The 21,839-nt window shown below is 54.3% G+C and overlaps 1 protein-coding gene across 3 annotated transcripts in view; it reads right to left on the bottom strand.

Annotated features, from left to right (window-relative positions):
• Positions 1–13,992: 13,992 nt before the first annotated feature.
• Positions 13,993–21,839, bottom strand: part of HDAC4 (histone deacetylase 4) — a 284,717-nt gene continuing 276,870 nt past the window's right edge. For all 3 annotated transcript variants that reach the window (XM_089916114.1, XM_089916117.1, XM_089916115.1), the window contains exons 25-27: positions 20,241–20,325; positions 19,173–19,314; positions 13,993–18,707 (exon numbers count right to left, since the gene is read on the bottom strand). In XM_089916114.1, coding sequence (XP_089772240.1) covers positions 18,668–18,707; positions 19,173–19,314; positions 20,241–20,325 — 267 coding nt within the window. In that variant the 3' untranslated portion in view covers positions 13,993–18,667. The remainder of the gene's footprint in view (positions 18,708–19,172; positions 19,315–20,240; positions 20,326–21,839) is intronic.

Here is a 21,839-nt window from a genome sequence, read left to right as displayed (position 1 = left end):
TTTTGCTAGCAGCTCACGAAAAGGGGTGTAGACAATAGAGTCTGCAGCTGAAGAGGAAAACGTGTCAAGCGCCTGACACAATACGTACTTGTGCCTAGGACTCCCCCCACCAAGCCTCCACAGCTCTGTAAAGACTGACTGATCCCCACTATTTGGGGGGCGCCAGTGATACAAAGTTCCACCTTATAAAGTTCTATTTGAAGTTTAGGACTTATTAATAATCGGTGTGAAGAAGCTGTGAGGATTTTAAAGTCTTCTGGCTCCAAAGGAGCTGATGGGGAGCTGCGAGCATCCAGATGAGGCAGAGTCGGCGTCCCCTGCTCTGGAGCCAGTGGGCAGCCCTGGGACCGGAAGCAGCTCTGCGGCTGAAAACCGGGCGCTGGAATTCAGTCTCCCAGCCTCTTGGAGGCCCAGTTTGTCCTTCTGTAAAGGCGAACGCCCACTTCTTTGGGCCCTTGCTAGTTTTAATTGAGTCAAATATCAAAATGGGTAGTGTAGTTCCTGGAGTATTGTAAACCCCCAATAAACAGCAGCTCTTACTACAATCATCGGGTTGAAATCATAGACACACAGGGTCCCCGAGGGAAGGCCCGCTTGGGGTCAGGTGTGCAGGGACCAGGCTATTTGCGGATTCTGGGCGCTGGGCATTCGTCTCCCAGGATGGCGGCCCCGGGGGACCCGTGGGCACGGTGCTCATGCCTCTCGCCGACCTCCCCGGGCTTCCGGCCGCCAGCATCCTGGTTCCCTTCCTCCCTGAGCTGACTGGGCACTGGCCCGGGATCGCGCCCTCCTCCTTGCTGTCCCCAGGGCTCCTGGAGCCCGAGGCTCTGTGGGTGCCTGACTCTGCCCTTCTTTTTCTCACTCCGAGCACATCTCACCCTCCAGCACACAGACAGGTACCTTTTTAGGTGTTGTGTCTGCCTTCCCGTCCCCGCCGGGATGTGAGCCCTGCCATGCACGTCTCTCCTGTCCACGCGACAGGGCCCGGCATGCGGCCGGCACCCGGTACATTCATACAGAGCGAGGGAAGGCAGAATTCATGGCTGAGCTGCGGGGCGACCGGCAACAGAGCCATTATGGGGGCCGGGGCCACCGTCAGCCCTGCGTCTGGAAGAGCGCCCGGGGGGTCTTGCTGCCCGGAACTCAACGGCTGCTCCCTTGGGTGGTGGGCTCTACCTGGGTCTCCCAGCAGAGCAGGGGACGTTAGGAGAACCCCACCAAAGCACCCTAAGCCTCCCCACCAGGGAGAAGCGTGTCACTTTTTAAGTTGGCTTTTTCCCTGGGATATTGGGGGTGGTTTGTGATGTCTCGCAAGCTGCTCCACTGTCACGTCCAGCATCTAACCAGGGTCAGGGCTCAGGCCTGGGGGGCGAGGTGGGGCGGGGCGGGCCGTCTGGGTGGTGCTGCAGTTCCGGGAATCACCACCAGGTGGCGCTGTAAACGGCAAGGCTCCCCCCCACCCCCACCCCACCCCCACGCAGCCTGGGCTGCTGGGAGGGGCTCCCTGCAAGCCACAACTCTCCTCACTGCCCCGTGCACCGCAGCCTCCTCTCCTTTGCGGTGCCCTTTGGTGGTGATGCCTCCCCAAATCTCAGAAAGCCTCCCCTGTTGCCGCCCTCTTTCCCCACGGCTCCCAGCCCCTGGGGGGAAAGAAGCCTTGAGAAAACAGCCCCTCCCCGCCGGCTCCTGGCTGGGACTTCTGCACATCCAGCAGATTACGTTAACAGCGTGCGAAAGTGTCTTTCACACTCGGTCAAAGGGACTGGACACAGTTAATTACGGAAACCTGTCTGGGGTCGACCTTAATCTCCACGTCCCCAAGGCCCCAGGGCTGCTCTGCTTCCGCAGCCACGCGTTCCGGGGCGGGGGAGGGCGAGGGTCGGGTGGGAGCTGGAGGTCAGCAGAGCCCGACCCAGGGAGGGGCTGTGGCTTCCGGGGGAAGCAGCGGAGACGGGGCTCCGTCCCTCCAGCACGGGACGGACCCGGGGGTGTCTTGTAGGCCCCCGTGCCACGCGGTCCGGAAGGGGCCCAACAGACGGCGGCATCGCGTTGCACCCCAGGAAGGCCTCCTCTCCTCGTACACCGGTGTTTGCAGGACTCTCTACAGGGCCTTGCGGGGGTCAGCGTGCCCGTTCCTCTCCTGGCGGCGCAGACACGTGCATCGCTGGCGACCCGGCAGCATCCCGGGTCCTGGATCTCTGCCTGGTTTCCCTGTCTGACCCACAGCAGGGGCTGAGGCACACCCGTCCCCGAGGACGGGGCGGGGGGTCCAGGGGAGGCCCCCCACCTACCTCCCGGTGGTGTCTCGTCAGTACACCCTCCTCTGGCTCACCTCTGGTTTCCCCTTCGTGTCACACAGGCCCGGCCCTCGTCCAGGGGACGTTATCTGACACCCCGCCCCACCCCGGGGCTTGGAGCTCCAAGGTGCAGGGCGGCACCCACCTGTTCCCACCATCAGTCCAATCCAGCAGGCCCCGCGGGCCGCAGCTGGGTGCCCTTGCTGACTACGCAGGACGATGCGGGGCAGAGGGTCCCAGGCCGGGTGGGGAGGTGACACTTGTCTTCTGTGCCCCAAATACTCTGTGAACCCCTCCCACCTGTTGCATTCTGCTTGGATCTGGGGACATAGACCCATGGCCCAGCCCTGTACCCAGGTGCCCCTGGAGGGGTGGAGGACGGTCATCACCCTTCCTGTGGGGCCTCCAAGGAGGGGGACAGAGGCTTAGAATCGTCCTGAGATGCGGGGGGCTGCTGAAAGCCCCTTGCCCTCCCCCCAGAGAACACTGCACAAAATGTCAAGGGGGTCCCAAAGCTCCGAAGCCCCCAGACTCCCCGGGGGGACTCCAGGTCAAGAGCCCTGATGTAATGGACCCCCTCAGACGCTAACCCAGCTGTGCCAGTGGCCCCGGCTCTCCCACGAAGGCTCTGCCTGAGTCTCCCAGGGCTATGGTAACAAACTACCAGAAAACTGGGGGCTTCAAACAACCGACATTTATTCCCTCACAGTTTGTAAAGCAGAAGCCGGAAATAGAGGTGCCGGCAGGGCCACACTCCCTCCAAGGCTCTGGGGAGCGTCCTTCCTGCCTCTTCAGCGTCTGGGTCCCGAGCATCCCTCGGCTTGCGGCCGCATCACCCCAATCTCTGCCTCTGTCTCCACGTGGCTTCTCCTCTGTCTCTGTGCACCTGTCATTGGGTTTAGAGCCACCTGAACGATCTGGGATGATCTTATCTTGAGATCACTGGTACCAGGAATTAGGAGGTGGGCATCTCTTTCAGGGACCACCACTCACCCCACTGCTGCCTGTCTCAGGTCAGAAGGGGCTGCCCGCCAGGAATGAGTGTCTCCTGGCAAGTGCCGGGCAGTGTCCCAGCCCCACCCAGCTCAGTGCAGGGAGGGGCTGAAGGATGCTTACGACTTGTGTGGAGCATTAGGGCTCAGCCTCAGGCCCGGGGGAAGCCGAGCCCAGCCTTCTGGGGCTGCCACACCAAGAACCTGAGCGTCCAGTCCCCTCCCCAGAGGGTCTGGTGCAAGGTCTCCAGGGGAAATCAGAGGGCAGGACTCGGCCAGGGGTCACTGTCCCGACAGAGGAAGAAACGCCACCCTGAGGCTGGCGAACAGCCCCGCCCTCCCAGCCACCTCTGTGTCTCAGGAGAGTATTGGGGGAGGGGAAGGGAAGGCTTTGCAGAGGAAGATCCACTTAAACTGGGGTTCAGGGGGAGAAGAGGGGTCATGGGAAGGTGGGGGAGGGGGCGGCCATTCCTGGCGGAGGGCGTAGCAGGGGCCAGGAAGCAGGGCTTGCGCGGTGCCTTCCTGGAGGCCTTCCCGCAAGAGGGGGCAAGGTCCCGGGCTGATGGTCAGGGCAAGCTGGTGCCTGAGATTTTAGTGGGGCTCGTGTGTGAAAGCTTGTTCTGTGCTCAGGGACAGCCAACCAGGCCCCGGGCAGGATCCTCGTTCTTCGGGGCTGCGTGGGCACTTGGACGGGACTCAGGAGGCCCTTCGGCCCAGGCAGCTGACAGCAAGCGGGGTGCCACTCGATGAAGCAGGAGGGCGAGCAGAGGTGCGGGCCGCCTCCCCCGGGCTCAGCTCACCTGTGTGTGCGTGCACGGGACGCCGGGGATGCCTGTTCTCGGTTCAGCACGCCCTCCTCACCCGCCCCTGCGCGGGCGATTCTGTCCTTCCTACCTGAGAGGCTTGACCGAGAGCAAGCGTCTTTCTGCTCTTGTTCTAAGATGTGCATTTGCCTTATTTTCACCTTCCTAAAATGCATCCCCCAGTTGGTACCACACCATGTGGCAGTGGCAACGTGGGTTCCCCAGGAAGCAGACCGGCAAGGCTGGATGTATTGGGAGGTGTGGGTGCCTGCACAAAGGGAGGGAGGGAAGGGGCGGGGCAGGGCCGGGCAGAGGGGGGACCCCAAGCTGTGATGAGGCCTCGACAAAGGCCTCAGCCACCCTCCAGCTCTGCGGCTGGACGGCCCTCCACCCTGCCGGCCACTGGGTGAGGGGCTGCCTTCCATGGTCCCCCACAAACGGCCCCTGGTGCGGGCTGCGGGCTGCTGCAGGGCATGGGGACACGGTCCTTCCGTCCCGCAGGTGTCCGGGCGGCACCCATGTCACCTCCCCTCCAAGAACTGAGTTTAACCCCTTTAACCGTGTTGAGCAGCTTGTGAAAAAATGATGCTGCAGGACAGAGAAAATACTGTGGGACAGAAACAACGTTGGCGCCAGCCTCTTATGGCCGGTCTGTGCTCAGAGCTTTTATACCTCATCGAAGGTGGTCCTTACAGCGGTCTGCGCAACGGTCAGCCTGCCCCTCCCTGGACCTTGCGGCTGGGCGTCCTGATGCTCCCCGATAGCTGGCTTCTCTGGGGGGGTGGGCCCCAGGGTGGGCCCCTCCAGGGGCCTTCTGCACACATGAGGGTGGGACGGGGATGCCCTTCTGGGCTTGGGGCGGAGCTTAGTGGAACGTGCTAAAAAATACTTTCCCTGCATTTTACGTTTTTCTCCGAACAGCTATCTCATTCCTTGAGGAAACCGCTCTGTGGGCCAGAAGTTGGGAAAGATGGCTTTCAAATCAACCTTCATTCATGTAAATGAGGTGAATTCAGAGCACTGTGTACTCCTTTCCATCACAAAAGGGAAAAAGAACCATCCTCAGTGCACTGCTGGAGATGACCCCTTCCCTGTCCTCTTTGGATGCCAAGTTCAAAGGCACAGCTTGGCTTTCTTCATTAGGTTTATGCCAAATACAATGCTTTTTCCTTGCTTTTTCCACTCTCCAGCCCCAAAAGGCGCGCTCCTCGCGGTGGCCAGCAGTGACGGTCAGCCCAGCCCCGGTGGACACCGCCCACATGCCCAGCACCTAGGTACCAACCGGCTCCCAACTGTTAAATATTTCCAGGTGTTTCCAAGTTTTCACTAAATAATGCTGAAGTGAGCATCTCCATACAGAAAACATTTTCTGTAATTAGATTTATGTCCCTGGGACCGAGTCCCAGGGTGAAATTACCAGGTCAAGGCGAGGTTCTGAGTAAATATTCTCCCGTCTGTCTGTAGCCGTGACCTTCCACCAGCAGCAGCCCGTGACCGGCCCAGGTCCACACACCCTCCTTTGAATGGACACACGCAGCCCACTCGCACCCACCTCCCGCCAGTGACGCTTCTCTTTCAGTGGGTTTTTAGGTTACTCACGGGGCTTCCTAGTTTTCTGTGTGGTTATTGAACAGTTGTGTCTCACCTTCTGGGACTCGTCTGTTCATGATTTTTAAAAGAAAATTTGTATGAGTTCGCATAGATTGTAAACATTGAACCTTTGTTGTACTGGCTTCCTGGTTTGTTTGGTAAGTTCAGTGTCATTGGACTGGAAGGTTTTGTATTTTCTTTAGTCGCATTTATCAACGTTCTTCCTTTGTGATTTCTCATTTCTATCACTTCTTTTCATTACGGAAAAATTCAGAGACACGAGAGGAGAGTATAATGGGGACACCCATACTCCTGGCTGATCTCCCTTGACCCTCTCACCCACCGGGTCCCCTACACGTGGTGGGGTAACCGTGCAGACGGCCCTCGTCCTGAGAATCCCACGCTCTGGCTCACGTCCCCAGCCCTGCTTCCAACGAGCACACTCAGTGACTTTCAAACACGTTCAGTCCCGCCATCACTGCAGAGATGAAGATACACACCTGAACCTTCTTTCAAAACAGGTTTACGGCTCCATGTGGTAGATTTGATGCACCTGGATTTATTTTTAATCATTATTTTTTTAATACATTTATTTATTTATTTTTGGCTGCATTGGGTCTTCGTTGCTGTGCGCGGGCTTTCTCTAGTTGCGGCGAGCGGGGGCTACTCTTCGTTGTGGTGCACGAGCTTCTCATTGCGGTGGCTTCTCTTGTTGCGGAGCACGGGCTCTAGCCGCCTGGGCTTCAGTAGTTGTGGCTTGCGGGCTTCAGTAGTTGTGGCACGCGGGCTCAGTAGATGTGGCTCACAGGCTCTAGAGCGCAGGCTCAGTAGTTGTGGTGCACGGGCTTAGTTGCTCCGCGGCACGTGGGATCTTCCCGGACCAGGGCTCGAACCCGTGTCCCCTGCATTGGCAGGCGGATTCTTAACCACTGCACCGCCAGGGAAGTCCTATTTAGATATATTGATACAAAATGGAAAAGTGGTTTTTCTCTGGGCAGCATAAGTAGTAACTCCAATCCAGTGCATTCACTACATTCGCTAATCTTTTTATTTTGAATTCATAAGAAATAGTTTGCATTTCTACCGCGGGATGGTCCTGAGTTCACACGTCTTATAACATATATTCCTGGACCTTGGCGGGTCTTGCCTCCTACTTGCCTTTCTCCAAGATTTTTTTAAAATTTCTACTGGAGTCTAGTTGATTTACAGTGTTGTGTTAGTTTCAGGTGTACAGCGAAGTGAATCAGTTCTACATGCACATGTATCCAGTCCTTTTCAGATTCTTTTCCCATACGGGTCATTACAGAGTATTGAGTGGAGTTCCCTGTGCTGTACAGTAGGTCCTTATTAGTCACCTATTTTATATATAGCAGTGTGTATATGTCAATCCCAATCTCCCACTTTATCCCTCCCCTCCCCTTCCCCCCCGATATCCATAAGTTTGTTTTCTACATCTGTGGCTCTATTTCTGTTTTGTAAATAAGTTCATTTGTGTCATTTTTTAGATTCCACATATAAGCGATATCATACGATATTTGTCCTTCTCTGTCTGACTTACTTCTCTCGGTGTGACAATCTCTAGGTCCCTCCATGTTGCTGCAAATGGCACTATTGCATTCTTTTTTATGGCTGAGTAATATTCCACTGTATCTATGGACCACATCTTCTTTATTCATTCCTCTGCCTTCTCCAAGTTTTGACTGCCATTCCTGGCTGTGGACTGCTCAGGGACTTGTAACCCCAGCTCTACCCCAGGCCACTTGAACTTACTGAGTCCCCACATGAAGGCAGGTGGGGCTGGCATCTTTCTATCAGGGTCTTGGTTTATTTAGGGGGTCCCGGCCTCTTCATTGTCAAAGCCCTTCTTCTAGGGGGAATCACAGGAGTGGAGGGGGAGGGGGAGGGATGGGAGTGGGGCAGGAGGGTCGGGGTTACAGCAGGAGGTGGGAGGAGGGCAGATGGAGGAGGAAAGAGAGAGAGGTGTGGATCCCACCCTCCCCATCAGTGCTGGGGGTCAGGCCTGCAAGTCAGAGCTGACCCCTCCCTGCCCAGGCAGCCCCCAGCCCCCAGGCCCAACCCCCTCCCTGCCAGGGGACACTTTCATATCCTCCTCTCGGGGCCTCTGAACCCCATCCCTCTACCTCTTCAGTACCTGCCTCCAATGTTCGTTGAAATCTTGACCTGAAGTCACATTAGCAATTGTGCTGTTAGGAAAGTACCGTGCGGCAGTAATTACAGGTGTGGGCACAGTTGTTGCTCTGAAAGCAACGACTGAAAATCAGAAACAAGCCAGTTTCTTCTCACACGTCAGGAGCCGCCCCTTGACTGTGCGGACAGCAGAGGACTTGAGGGGCCACCTGCACACCTGCTCCTTTTACAGAGGAAACTGAGGTCCCGTGAGGTCAAAGGTCACACCCCGTTCAAGGCCATCTCTGCCTGACCCCCCTTCCAGGCAAGAGATCTGGGAAAGTTAGCCGGGAAGGGGGAGGCCTAGAGGGACGTTCTCCTGGGAGGGATGGTGGGCTTTGCCCACACCTGGTCTGCACAAGAACACCTGGGCGCCTAGCATGGGCTCCACATGTGGGGCCTCTTGGGTGGATGACCTGAGCCCCCGGGCCCCACGAGGAGGAAGGGTCTTCTCCTGGCTGGGCTTGTCCAGCAGGGAAACGGGGCACCTGGAGGTGGTGAGGTCCGTCCTTGGAGGCTCCGTGCAGAGGCTGGAGCTGTGGAGTTTCTGGTTCTGAGCGGAGCTGGGAGGCTGGACCCAGGGCGCTCTGTCTCTGGGGATTCTGTCCCTGATCCAATTTCAGCGAGGATGGCTGGGTGGGGGAAGGGGGAAGCCCAGGGCCCCATCCTTTCCCACTGGGGAGGGCAGAGAGTACAAGGAGGAGTTTGGAGGCATCTGGGGGTGGAGGCCAGGACCCTGCCCTACACCCCACGGTGCCTCCTGTGCAGGGCGCTCCCACGGAGAACGACCGGCCCCAGACGTCCTCGCAACGAGTGTACAAGCCCTGGTCGAGACGCCACAGTCAACGGTCCCCGCGGCGTCCATCCTGCTCCAAAGTCAGCTGTGGCCTGTGCGCCAGAGTGTGGTCTAGGGAGCAGAAAATGGGGATTCACACAAGAGGCTTGACGTGAGGACCGTCCTGCGTCCAGGTCCTCATGCTGCCTCTCGTGGATGTGCAAACTTGGGCAAAGTATTTGAACTTTCTGAGTCTCAGTTTCCTCGTGTGTAAATGGGTGTAACCACACTACCCACCCAATGGTTCCTGGGGGATTAAGTCAATGCAGGCCCTGATCCGTGAGCCCTTGGTGAGGTGGGACCACCACCGAGGGTCCCATGTTGTGTGGGACCCATTGTCTCCAGGCTCAGGGACTCCGGAGGGTGCTCTCTGTTAGAATAACTTACACCTTCACCTCCTAACTCCTTAAATTTGGATTTCAGACTTTGTCATGACGCCGTCTGGGTGGATGTTCGTCTGAAGTGGGCCAGCCTGGGGGGCAATGGTGACAACTCAGGTCACGCCCGTTGTCTCGGCGCTCAGGACGTCACAAAGCCAAGCTCCGCACTGTGCTCTGGAGATAACCAGCCACCACGTTTTCCATGGAAATAATGCATTTCACTTGGCAGAACTGTGCGGTCAGCCACATTTCTCCTTTGAGTGAAGTTGAGCTGCGATGAGTTCGTGAGAGCTCGCGCTTCAAGCCTCGCGATGGTTGCTTCCCCGGAGCATCTCCCGCTGCAAATGTCTGCGCGGCTGCAGCCAGCAGTTCTTGGGACTGTCGGAACAAGCCTCCCAATACTGTGGGAACCTCCTTCTCGCCAGACGTGGCCCTGGCTAACCCACTTTCACGATGGGACCCGGAGTGAGAGCAGACAGAAAATACAGTGACCGCCCATGGCTCCTCTCTAAGCCTCTCCTGGTCTCTAACCACACGCCTGGCCACTGCCCCTCACTCACTTCCCCCTCCCAGGCTGGCGGCTTCTCCTCCCCACCAGCCCCGCGGGGGTCGAAACACAGACGGGGGTGTAGATCCCTTTTGTGTTGCCTCTTCGTCAGCACATCACCCTGAAACCGTGTGAGAGTCAACGATTCCCATGCTCTGGATGATTCTTCTTCATCGGTGATGACTCTGGAGAGCCCTGGTCTAACGGCTCTTTGAAACGCCCTTTGTGTTTCTGTGGTGATTTGGTCTAAGCAGCATCCATCGGCATCATTGCTCCACGTGAGCAAATTCCCAGGAGCCTTTCCGTCCTGCTCCATCTCGTCCTCGAGTCCCCAGTCCCTGGCCAGCAGGAGCCCACAGCCCTAGCTCTTGGCCTGGCATCACCTGGTGGCTTCCTTTAGGGTCTGAGTACCTCTCTGCCCATCAGTATTGGGTGCCACGTCCTCTTCTGGGGATGGAACACGCCGGAGTGATTCCGGAAAGGGTGAGCGCCTCCGATTTGTTAGGGCACGGTGGTGACAGCCGCCCTCCTGTTGTCCTTGGTGGGCTGTGCCCACGCAGCCCCCAGCGGCCCCACACCTGACCTCGTACTTTTCCACCGACACAGAGGTCTTTCAGGTAGAGATACTAACCTTGTAGAAAAGCCCCCAGTGCCATGAGGTCGAGGGTACGGTGGTCCTGGCGAGGTTTATGGAGACTGGCCTGGGCTCCGTGGCAGAGGTGCAGTGTCTGTCAACACCCCTTCTCCCTCCTGTAAAAACAGAGCCCGCCTTTCCAGGTTCACCTGCAGGGAAGACTGCACTTCCCAGCCTACCTTGCAGCTGGGGGCAGCCACCTTCTGGCCCCGGGGATTAAGCAGAAATGGTGTGGGCGATGCCCGGGAAGTGTCCCAAGGAGCCATTCTGGGCTCTGGGGCAGGCCCTGGAAGCGCCTAGAAGCACCTGGGAGAGGTGTGGGCTGGCCCAGTGCCACCTGCCATATCCCGCCCCGGCCAGCAGGGATGCAGGGAGGGGAGAACAGGGCGATGTGGGCAGCAGCGCTTCTGGGGGTCTAAAAATGCCACCTCTAACCTGGCCTCCCAGGTCTTGCGGGAAGTGTACTTGTCAAGAAGGGGGTTGGGGGGGGAGAAGATATTTTTACTGAATACCTTTGGAACTTGATTTATAACCTCAACTCACACATGTGAGTCTCCATTTGGACTCTTGCCTCAGGCTCTGCAAGTTACTAGTGGATGTGGTAGATCCCCAGGGATCCACCCATGCAGAGATTAGCTGTGTCGTCATGTATCACTTTGTCATGTATTCGACTGTCGGTTACTCGCCTTTGTTTCATCTCCAAGTGGCCTTTATTAATTGGGTCATTTGTAGAGACGTGGATGGATCTATAGACTGTCATACAGAGTGAAGTAAGTCAGAAAGACAAAAACAAATATCGTATATTAACACATATATGTGGAACCTAGAAAAATGGTACAGATGAACTGGTTTGCAGGGCATAAACAGAGACACAGATGTAGAGAACAAACGTATGGACACCAAGGGGGGAAAGTGGCTGTGGTCGGGGGTGGTGGTGGGATGAATTGGGAGATTGGGATTGACATGTATACACTAATATGTATAAAATGGATAACTAATAAAAACCTGCTGTATAAAAAAATAAATTCAAAAATTCAAAAAAAACCCCCAAAACTTCATTAGCCTGAAGTCCCAACTCTGATTTCAGAGGGTGACTGAATTCTTGTTGCTATTAAGGATGTGTCAGGAAATATAACACCCTAAAAGTGCACCCAAAAGGTTTAAGTGTGCCAACTTTCTTGGTCTTTTTAACTTGAAATATTAGCTGTGTTTCACGAGAATCAGATTTAAAAGACGCTGAGTATTTAGATTAGAAAACGATTTGGTTGCAAACCCCAGTTTTTTTTATACACTCAAATATCAGATAAAGGGATTTTAATTGGCCTAAGAAACTGGGAACTTTGCACCCATTTTAGTTTTTGTGCACAAATCCCAATACTTGCATGAATCAAAATGCACAGTTTCATCCCCGTTTTCCAAACTGGAGCTTGCACTACCAGCAGAGAAATAAAATGTTACTTTTAAATTCAAACCAACGTAGTTTAACACATCAAAGGGTGTATTTTAAACAGGAATATTAAGTGCGTTTTAAAATTAAACTTCAAGTCTTATACATTTATTTAAGCCACATAATATTACCCTTTAAACATTGCTTAAAATATTCAGTATGAGTGAGGTACTGAATGGGAAATTTTTCATTTTGTAACTGTAACCTTTCAGTGCTTTTACTTTTTTCCTGTAAGCACTGTAACCAACCGTAAAAAACAAGCAAGGAAACGAAACAAAAAATGAGACAGTTGGAGGAGCTTCAACTTTGACTGGATATCTGACGACATTAAGGAACGGTCCATTTTTGAAGCAGGATGTGGTATATTGTGTCCTGTTTAAGAAAACAGTCCTTATCTTCGAGGGATGTCTACTGAAATATATACAGGTGGGAGATGTGCTGTCGGGATTTGCTTCCAAGTCGCCCTGTTTGGGAGGAGAGGTGCAGCCTACACGGATGTGGGAGTGTTTGTAGTGAATGAATAGGTGGGGGACACATAGGGTCTCAGTACTCTTCTTCCTGCTGCTCTCTATTTGGCCAAACTTCTGATCCAATCCATGCTGGTGGGAGTGAAAATCAGTAAACCGCTTTGGGGAGTGACTGTTCTGATTTAACAGAGCTGATACCATGCAGGGCCAGCAACTCCTCTTGGAGAGACAGCCCCCATCGATACCCAGTGCAGTGTAATTTGTGGAGGAGAAAAGCCAGCGGCAGCTTACATGCCTGTCACGTCAAGAGGGCTGGGTTGTGCATGTGGGGGACAGTCATGTAACGAAATAGCACATGGCCCTTGTAATGAATGCCCTAGAGGTGTGTGCACAGAGGAGTTGAGTCCCAATAACACACTATGGGATGAAAAAGGCATTTACAGTAAATACTTGCACCATATGCACTAACTTCTACTTTTATGGAGATAAAATTATGCAGCAAAGATGCAAAAACATGGACAAGATGTCCACACACCAGTTTCAGGGAAGCGTTTACTCTGGGGAGGGAAGGGAAGGGAAGGGAAGGGAAAGGAAGGGAAGAGCATACTGGGCTGACCTTCATCCTCCATGTCTATTTGTGACGTTTACGGCAAAATGTGACCATGTGCCACATGTGACGTATGTTGTTTTCTCTCCTCAATGTGGTCGAGGTATTTAATGCTTTCAAAAGGCAAAAAATATCAGTGCTTTATAACACACATTAAAAAATAATTTTCAGATAAAATGATCCAAAAGATATGTTGCAAAAAACCTACAGTGTGATAAAACTGAAGAAAAGCTGCCCTCAGGAATCTCCTTGCCCTAGAGCTGGAAACACTTTCAAGATTTCTTTTCATTTGCGTCTGTTTTAAAAAAGATAATTCCTGTTAGAATAAGATCCTCTCATTTGGGGTAAATTAATAAATATATCCTCATAAAAATCAACTTAAGCATGAAAGGGCTCAAGTTACATTGGAGCTTCCTGTCTCTTCACATTGCCTGCATCAGTCAGCTATTGCTGCAATGATACTGCATAACAAATACCCCCAACTCATTGACTCCAACTCCTAGTTTCTTGCCTGGGGCAGCTCTGCTTGTGTCTGGAGGTGGCTGTGCTCCACAGGCCTCACCCTGGGGCTCAGGCAAGGGGGTCAGAGGCCCCTGGGTATTGCAGGCTGGGTTCCCAGAAAGCAGACCCTGGGTGGAGTCTGGTGAGCACTGTGCTTTTCAAGGCGTGTCCTTGGGGTCAACAGCTGAGAAAGGAGAGGAAGGGAACAGGACTTGACAGAGGGAGAGTCCAGCTGGGGGGCAGGCCGACCCCACCAGGAGTAGCTAGAGGGGCCCCTGAGTTGGGCCAAGGGGGCTGGACCCTTAGCCCCCCCCCACCCCCATTATTAGTCACTGGACGTGGGGGCCTGGGAAGGGGTGTGACCACCGGGGAAGTACGGTGGTCACCTGGGGGTGGCAGTGTTGCTGGGGGCCGTGTTTGCTGACTCACGGCCTCAGGGAGAGAGTGTCCGGCTGTGGGGAGGCCGGGCCTCTGGTCCCTTCCCTTCAGCCTCGTTCACCTACGAGGTCATTTCCACACCAGGATTTTGGGGAGAAAATAGTGCAAGGACTTGAATTATTGGACATTTAAGTGAAGACACTCCTGTAGGCCATCTGTACGGGTGGAGGGTGACAGGGCTGCAGATGGGCTGGGTCCCAGGAGCCACCCCCCGGGGTCCCCGGCACAGAGCCAGCGAGGATGAGAGCACACGGCAGAAACCACAGGTGGGAGGGCAATTAATGCTCTTTATTTACACCACAAGAGTAACAAGTCGCATGATGAGGTACAAACACTGGACTCCGGGTGAAGTGGAGTCGGCCGTCAGGGGAGGACACCTCAGTCGGTGAAAATCCACCCACAGAGAAGGAAACAAGAATGAGAAAACCAAGAACAAAACCTCCAACTCCACTGAGCAAAGGAAAGAACCACTGGGAGGTCCAGACAATCAGAGAACTGATTAAGTTACAGATGAGACAGGTCTCTGCTACCAGCGCGGCGCCTGCATTAGCGCGAACGGGCGTCGGGTGGGACAGGAAGTCGTCACCACTGCGTTTTCCACAACACCGTGAGGAGCTCTTGGGTGAATAGGGCCAACCCCCTCCTGTAGAATGTCTACATGGTGACATGCTTGTCACTCTTGTAAATTGGAAAATAGCGCCTCCACTGTGGAGCACACACACCAGAACAACAACAGAAACAAACAAACTGTCTTTCTTTTTCCTTCAATAGGAGGCTTTTAATCGTGTCAAAGACAGAGTGAGCTGAGCTGGGAAAGCTCTGCTTCATTACGAGGAAGAAATGGTTTCCTCTCGATGCAAAGTATGACTTTAAACCACAGTGCAGCAAAGTTCACGACTGCTGAGTTTAAAGTGAAATCTTAGCCATACGTGACCTACAAGTCAGGAAAAGTCGGCACGGCTGTGCGGAAACGGCCGCTGGGGCCTCGGGTTCCCCAGCAGAACCGACGGCCACCAGGGCTGGGGGGGGGGGAGCGGCGCTCGCCTTGCCCTGAGCAAGGAGAGAGGGGAAGAAACCAAACAGAACAAATCCCTCTAAATCAACCCGAGAGAGACAGGCAGTTCACTTTGAATTCTGCGTAGTTTCCCTAAAACACTGTTTCCACATAAATACAATAAACTCTATTATTGGTATGTCACAAGTGCTAGATAAACTTTTTTCTTAATATGACAAATGTTTAAGTAGTCCTTTTTATTTTTCTTACATTAAAAAGTACAATTTCTTAAGAATAAGTTCAATAAGATGCAAACGTTCCCCCCTCCCTCACTCTCCTTCAAGGTTTTGTTTCGTTTTACAGAAAAATCCCCATCTTTTGTGTCTGCAAATGTCATGGGAGGGGAACAAAAAGGCATTTCTCTTCTTCCCCAAGCTGCCGCGTTTGGCGTGCAAAATCCGTATACAATATAAAGACATGCCGCTCGTAACAGCCCATGCAACCTCGGTGTAGGAAACTTAAAAAAATATATTCATATGTATTTATATATATATATTTATATATGTATCAATACCCATAAAACACGTGGGCCCAAAAGTCTACAAAAAGAAGAATGGAATGAACGCATGGCTGTGACCAGGAGAGAAGGAATGTTCTGATCGAAAATTAAAAACAAGGAATTCCATTGCAATGCTGCAAAAATCAGACCAGTACAAAACGGTCCTTCCTCTGGAAACAAACTTTGAAAAGAAGTAAAGAAAAACCCAAACACTTTGACAAAGTGGCCCTTCAGAACCGGAGGGGCGGCCAGTCCCAGGGGCTCGGGCGCAGCCCAGGGACGGCCGCCTGCTGGTGGGGCTTGGGCGCCGCGTGGCGCAGCTGGAAGGCCCAAAGGCAGGGTGACACCACGAGTCCCGGGGCATCACGGGGTTTCCCGCAAAGGGATATAAAGTGCTCACTTGCTGACCTCCGGCCAGTGCCCCCAAGGCCTCTGCAAAGGAACAAAAAGGCCAGAGGTCCAGGGACCACAGAGGGAAGGTGTGAGGGGCCCTCCCTGAGGCGGTGGGCCTGCGGGCACCCCAGGTGGGCCCTCCGCCATCTGCCCTGGACGGCTGGCCGTCGAGAAGGGCTGTGTCTTTAAAGAAAAGAAAAGGCTACACGGTACTGCTTTAAGCACGCCTGTGAAGCTGGAGTGAGCTGACAAGTGACAACGTTCCCCCTACCGGGCCTTCTGCAGAGGAGGTCTCTGTTGAATGAGATTAGAAGTAAATCCCCCCAAAGATAACTTGGCCACCAGGGTCCGTGTTACCCACCACCTGTAAAGAATGCCAGATGAGGTGTTCCTCCCCAGGAGCCACGGCTGGTGGGAAGTGGGCAGGCAGCGGGGGCGGGGGGGGTCCCCGCAGTAAAAGGGGGCCGAGAAGGCCAGAAAAGCCGGCCGGCTGGGCCCTGCCACCGCTGTGGCCGCTGGGTGGATCCAGCTGCCCGCACGCTCCAGCACCCCCTGCCAACTTGGGCCTCAGGGCAAAAGGCCAGGAGGGGAGAGAACATCAGACGTGTCCCAAGGCCTTCCTGTCCCGCTCTCAACCACTGTCCCAAGTCTGCCCAACAGCAGCCGGTGGTGACCAAGCCAGTCCAAGAATCTGGATTCTCTTGGTCCAAGTCTGGCTGCGTCAGAGTCTCTTTCAGAAGCTACCCTGTAAACGTTGCCAAACTTGAGACTTGGCTGGGGGCTCCCGGCTGTGGGCAAGCTGTTCTGCACTCCCTCAACTCAGAACCTGACGTACACTTTGGAATGACACTTGGTGGCTTCAGGTGCTGGAAAATAAGTTACCAGTAAAAAGTGACTTTCAGTTACTGTCAAAGAAAAAAAAAAAAGAGCAAAGGCTGGCTGTCCCGGTCAGGAGTCTGCCGTCCCTACGGGCCCAGGCTCCCTGCAGCCACAGGCGCCAAGATCCAGGCCTCCCGGCCGGGGCCCTACCATGTGGCTGCAGCAGAAGAACCCAGAATGGGTGCTGGGGCCCCCCAGCCCCACACATTGCTGACATGCTTACAAGGTCTTTGGAAAAGTGAAATGAAAATTCTATCCTGACCATGTGGTCAGAGAAGTTTAAACAAAAGCTTTGAGAATGCTGACGGCCCACGGTGTCTGGCAAGCCCCCCCAACTCAGCGCTGCGATGATTCCCGCCCCCTCCCGGGCCCACAATGCGCAGACGGCAAGAAGGGCCCTGCACTCTATGTCCAGCCGAGGGACGGGGCCAGGGGAGCAGACCTCAGACCCTGCTGCACATTTGGTGCTCACTCTGAAAATAAACTCTGTGCTCACTGTACAAAAATAAACAGAACGAAAATAATAAAGAAAGAAAACACCTTCCAAAGTTAAAAAGAAATGTACAAGCAAAAATTCAGAAAGGAAGAAGTTTAGATGTTATTACCATTCAGAAAACCGCTAAATGGTGAGCAAAAATGTAAAATTCACAAAACAATGCTTATTCAGGATCTTTCTGTGAAAAATTCATACAAAATCAACAGCAAATTTATATTCTTTGCTATAAAAACTCATTAGGTACACATGTGCATGGAGGCTTGGACTGGGAAGGGGCTGGGTCAGAAAATAATTAAAATGAAAGTACAATCTTGCAGGGTAGTTGCCCCGTGGCGAATGTGTGATTGAAAGCTCTCCAATCTGGAGTTCAGAAATACATGAGCTTCAAACTAGATCCCTTTCCATAAGCACCTTGATAGCTAATTCACAAGTCGTTCATTCGCCAGGGACCTTTACAATTTGCATTTATTATATATATATACTTTTTCTATAAATGCATTATAAATATTTTATCAAGATTTCATAAGAATCAAGTTTCTTAGCTTGGAATACATTGGAATATATATTATACATATATATATTTATTTATACCTAAAATTTAAGCAATACTTCATGCTACTTGCTTTTAATAAAAAGCATTCCGATCGTAACACTGAAAGTGTGCCTAGGACATGCTTCACAACCAAATGGAGATGCTCAATTGTTATATGATGTACGAGAAAAGAACACTTTGGATTCATTTAAAATTTGTTGGACTTCAAAACCCCCAACAGTATTTGCCACTTTTTTGGAACTACCTCCATTTTTCAACAGCAATAAAGTGAAACAGGGTGGCAGGACCTCAGCCCTCCGGAGCTGCTGGCCATGGCCGGGCTGCTCGCGGAGGGCCCGGCCAGCACGCACCGGCCTCTGGTCCCACCGGCCACAGGGAACTGTCCCACCGACTCTTGCTGTTTATTTTTTCTTAAGGCATTGTTCCTCAGACTTCAGAAAACCCAGCCACAAAAATCCATCAGAGCAATAAAAAGAAAGGCACAAACGCGCATCTTCCACCGGCTTTGAGAAACCAAAGCCAGCTCCCGCGGGCTCACGTTTCTGTCTCGTCCAGTTTTTCTCCTTAAACGCTCGCCCACTCTGTGCCCCACCCCACTGTGCACCGCGGTGTTCGGAGGCCGGCCAGAGCCATGGCGACTTTCTCTTAAAAAGAAATAAGCTACAGGATGAGTTGAGTGGTTTACACGGAGACTGTGGAATTGTGGGGAATCACCAAACCGTAAGCACCAGTTTTAATCAAGTTTGCTTTGTGTCGTGAGAGCTTTGATTTTCATTTTCTTTTTCTCGTGTCGGCTAGATCAGCAGCTCTGCCCCGAGCCACCACAGGCTTCCTTCCTCTGCGGCTTCCCTGGGGAGCCCAGAGCGCCTGTTTCCGCGTGTCCCTGTGTCCGCGCGTCCCGGCATCTGTCCGGGTCCTGGCAGGCAGAGGGCCGCCCGCTGCCGCCGGCCCCGCTGCACCTGCGGGGCTCGGAGAAGGCCGTGGCAGGACGCAGAGCGACAGCAACTTTTCTTGGCGGAGCTTCAAGACGGAGACAAACGAACAAGAGAACCGCAGCCTCGGGCGCACCTACAGGGGGGGCTCCTCTTCCATGGGCTCCTCGTCGGGCCTGTGGGGCGGCCCGGGGAGGGGGAGGGGGGGGGGGAAGGAAGGGGGAGGGGGGAGGGGAAGGAAGGGGGAGGGGGGAGGGGAAGGAGGGGAGGGGAGGGTGCAGGTGCATGGCAGTGGAGAAGAGCAGACGGTGGGTGGGCGGAGATCCCCACCCATCAGGGCTGCTGCCACCCCGCTGCCCCCCCCTTGACTCCTAGCTACCCCCGCCACGGTAAGTGTTCTGGGTCCAGATGCCCTTCGAGTGTTTCTGAGGGTCTTGCGCTCTGGAGAGAGGTGGCCATGCCATCCAGTCCTGGACTAGGGTGGGGACACCTGCCCGCCCTCCCTCCTTCCCTCCCGGCCCTGCTGAGCTTGGCAGGGCCTATGGGGAGAAACCACGTGCATCTGATGGCGCCCAGGAGCAAAGACCTGGGGGGTCCGCAGACCACGTCAGCGCTCACGGCAGGGCGGTGCCCACGCTCACCTCTTCTCGGGGGCCTTCACGCCCACAGACAGCGAGGCCATGGCAGTGACAGTCTCAGCCTCTTCGTTCTCGCACTTCTGGGCCTCAACCAGAGAGTAGCCGGCGGTGGAGGCGAGCCTCTGCAGGGAGCGCCAGTACTGGCCTGCGGGAGGGCACGGTTACTCGCTTATGGGGCCGGCCAGCAGCCTCCCGCGCCGAGGTGCTCAAGCAGAACCCGTCACTGGCGACTTTAAAGCACCACTCTCTCCAGAGACAGAAGCCAGGGAATCACCTGGTTACAAACTCACAGAGGCTGGGGCTCTTCGGAAAAGCTTCTGCGTGGCCCGCAGACCCAAGCCCTCCAGAGGCAGCACGTCTGGGATGGGGGGCAGCCTCCCAGGAGGGCCCCTCCCGCGGGGTGCTGTGACTGGCCGGGGGGCACTTCCCAACTCCTACCTGGAGCCACCGAGATGATGGGGGCGGGGGGGCAGTGCTGGGAGGGCCGGGGGTCCAGGCAGCCTCTCCCCCCATTGGGGAGGCTGGGGGGGAATGACCCCGAGGCCCGGAGCTTGAGGCCGCAGCAGGGAAAACCTGGCTTCCACCCACCCACACAGACAGTCTGACGACTGGGTCACCCCGAGTGACTGGCTGGGAAGGGGGCTGCACCCGGTGCTGGGTCTTTGCGGGCTGAGCGTCTCTGAGCTATGGGGTGGGATCCTCTGGTCCAGGGGTAGAGGCCAGACCCGAGGACACAGGCTCACACGCAAGTCCCAGCCCTGCCAGCTGGGGACCCAGAGCAAGTGACCTCACAGACTCCTTGGGCCTCAGTTCTTTCACCCCCTAAAGCGGAGCCGATGACATGACTGTAGCAGGTTGTGGGGAAATGAATGGGGGTAAAACGAAGAGTCTCTGCCAGCTCGTTGCATTCTAGCTGAACGCAAGTCCCTGTCATGTCGGCCTGGGGAAGCAGCTGGCAGTGAGAGAGACAGAAGGCCAGGGGTGGGAGATGGGGCCACGGAGTCCTCCCTCCTCCTTTGGGTCTCTCCCCCAGGAGGGTCTCCCAGCTGAGCACCGGACCAGGCCACTTACTGTGGATTTCAATGACCTTCTCCATCGACCGGACAGCATTCGCATTGGGTCTCTGCTGTAAAACCTTTTCTGGGAGAGGATCAAGCTGGAGAAAAAAAGAAGAATACATACTGAATTAGTATCAATATAATCCCCGTGTGTGTTAAGATGGGATGTCCAGAGTCAGCGTCTTTCTAAAGTGTACTTGCTAACTGAGTAAAACAGCTTTAAGAAGCCAAATGTGGTTTTGGCATTTATTATAGAAATTTTTTACAAAAATAGATTTATTTTCCTTAAGGTATTTTTCTTAGGAGGCTATCAGGTATATTTGCGGGTTCCTCTGTGAGCAGAACGACGGATGGTGTCCACAAGTGCCTGGTACAGAAAGGCAGCAACTTGGCCTCCACTGTTGATACCACAGCGTAACATCAGGGGACGCATTATTACTTTCTGGAGATATCAGTTTCATATCCCCTATAAATAAGGGTTTTACTAATAGTGCTTGAATATCCCCCATTCAGGGTTTTCTTCCAATAATGGGGAAAAAGGTAAGCGGAAGGGAGCGCGCAGCATCTCAGCGAGGGGACCTAGGCTCCGAGTTCCTCCTCGAGTCCCGCAGCAGAGGTTGTCAGAAGGCACGCCCGCGCCCGCCTGTCAGCAGCCACAGAACCGCCCAAAACGTGGGAGGAAATAGCTCACAAATACGGTAACAGTGTAAACAACCAGACAAGCCTACAAAACTGGGGGAGACCTGCTGGGTTCTGGGACAAAGCTGGGGATACCCGGGGAGGTCAGATAACGGGGGACAGGTCCTGGGCTGTGCACGCCTGGCCGTGATGACCACCGCCCCGCCAAGGATGAGTGGACAGAGCAGGCGCGCACGGACCACAGGCCCCACCAGTGCTCGAGGGACGCGTGTATCCCCAAGCCAGGCCGCCAGTTAGCACTGCCAGTTCACTTCTAGGAAGCATGGATTCCCAATCACAAAAATCACAAGACACACAAGTAAGCGAGCATGAACTTGGGTCAGGAAGAACAGACAAGGTCTCTAATACCTCTCTCCAATAAAAGGAACCAGGCTCCTTGGAGAAATGGCTTGCTCCAGGGCTGGGGCGGGGAAGATGCAGGGTGAGCCTGGAGCACCCTGAACACAGAGGGTAGGGAAGGACGCGCTCAAAGACAAAACAGCGGTCGTGTCAAAGGGACACACGCGGGGCCAAGGGGAAATGAAGTACGTACAGGTATTGAATTATATCTCAGAATGTAAAATTAATATCCACTAGTCCATACTGGCGTGATAAGTGACTGAGTAAACAAACAAACAGCGAGAAGAGATGCATCTTCCTTAAGAGGGATTCCAAATAATTTATGTGCACACCCTGTCTCTGCGAGGTGGAGCCTGCCACCTGCCACCCTGCCCCCTCCTGTCCGAGCTGAGCTGTGTGATGTCCATCGAAGAGTCCACGTGGGAAGAGGAAACATGGAAGCTCGCTGCAGACGCCTGACCAGCACACTCTAACTCAGCGCCCATGTCAGCTCCAGTGGAGGTGAACCACATGGACGGCACCACGTGGATGGGAAGGGCGCCCGACCACGGGGTCTTCCTCCTCCAGCTCCTCG

This window comes from Delphinapterus leucas, chromosome 8, assembly GCF_059928025.1.
Source record: "Delphinapterus leucas isolate spDelLeu-1000000601 "Yukka" chromosome 8, BTC_Dleu_Yukka2, whole genome shotgun sequence".
Lineage (NCBI taxonomy): Eukaryota > Metazoa > Chordata > Mammalia > Artiodactyla > Monodontidae > Delphinapterus > Delphinapterus leucas.
This window is presented reverse-complemented; position numbering and strand designations above follow the sequence as displayed.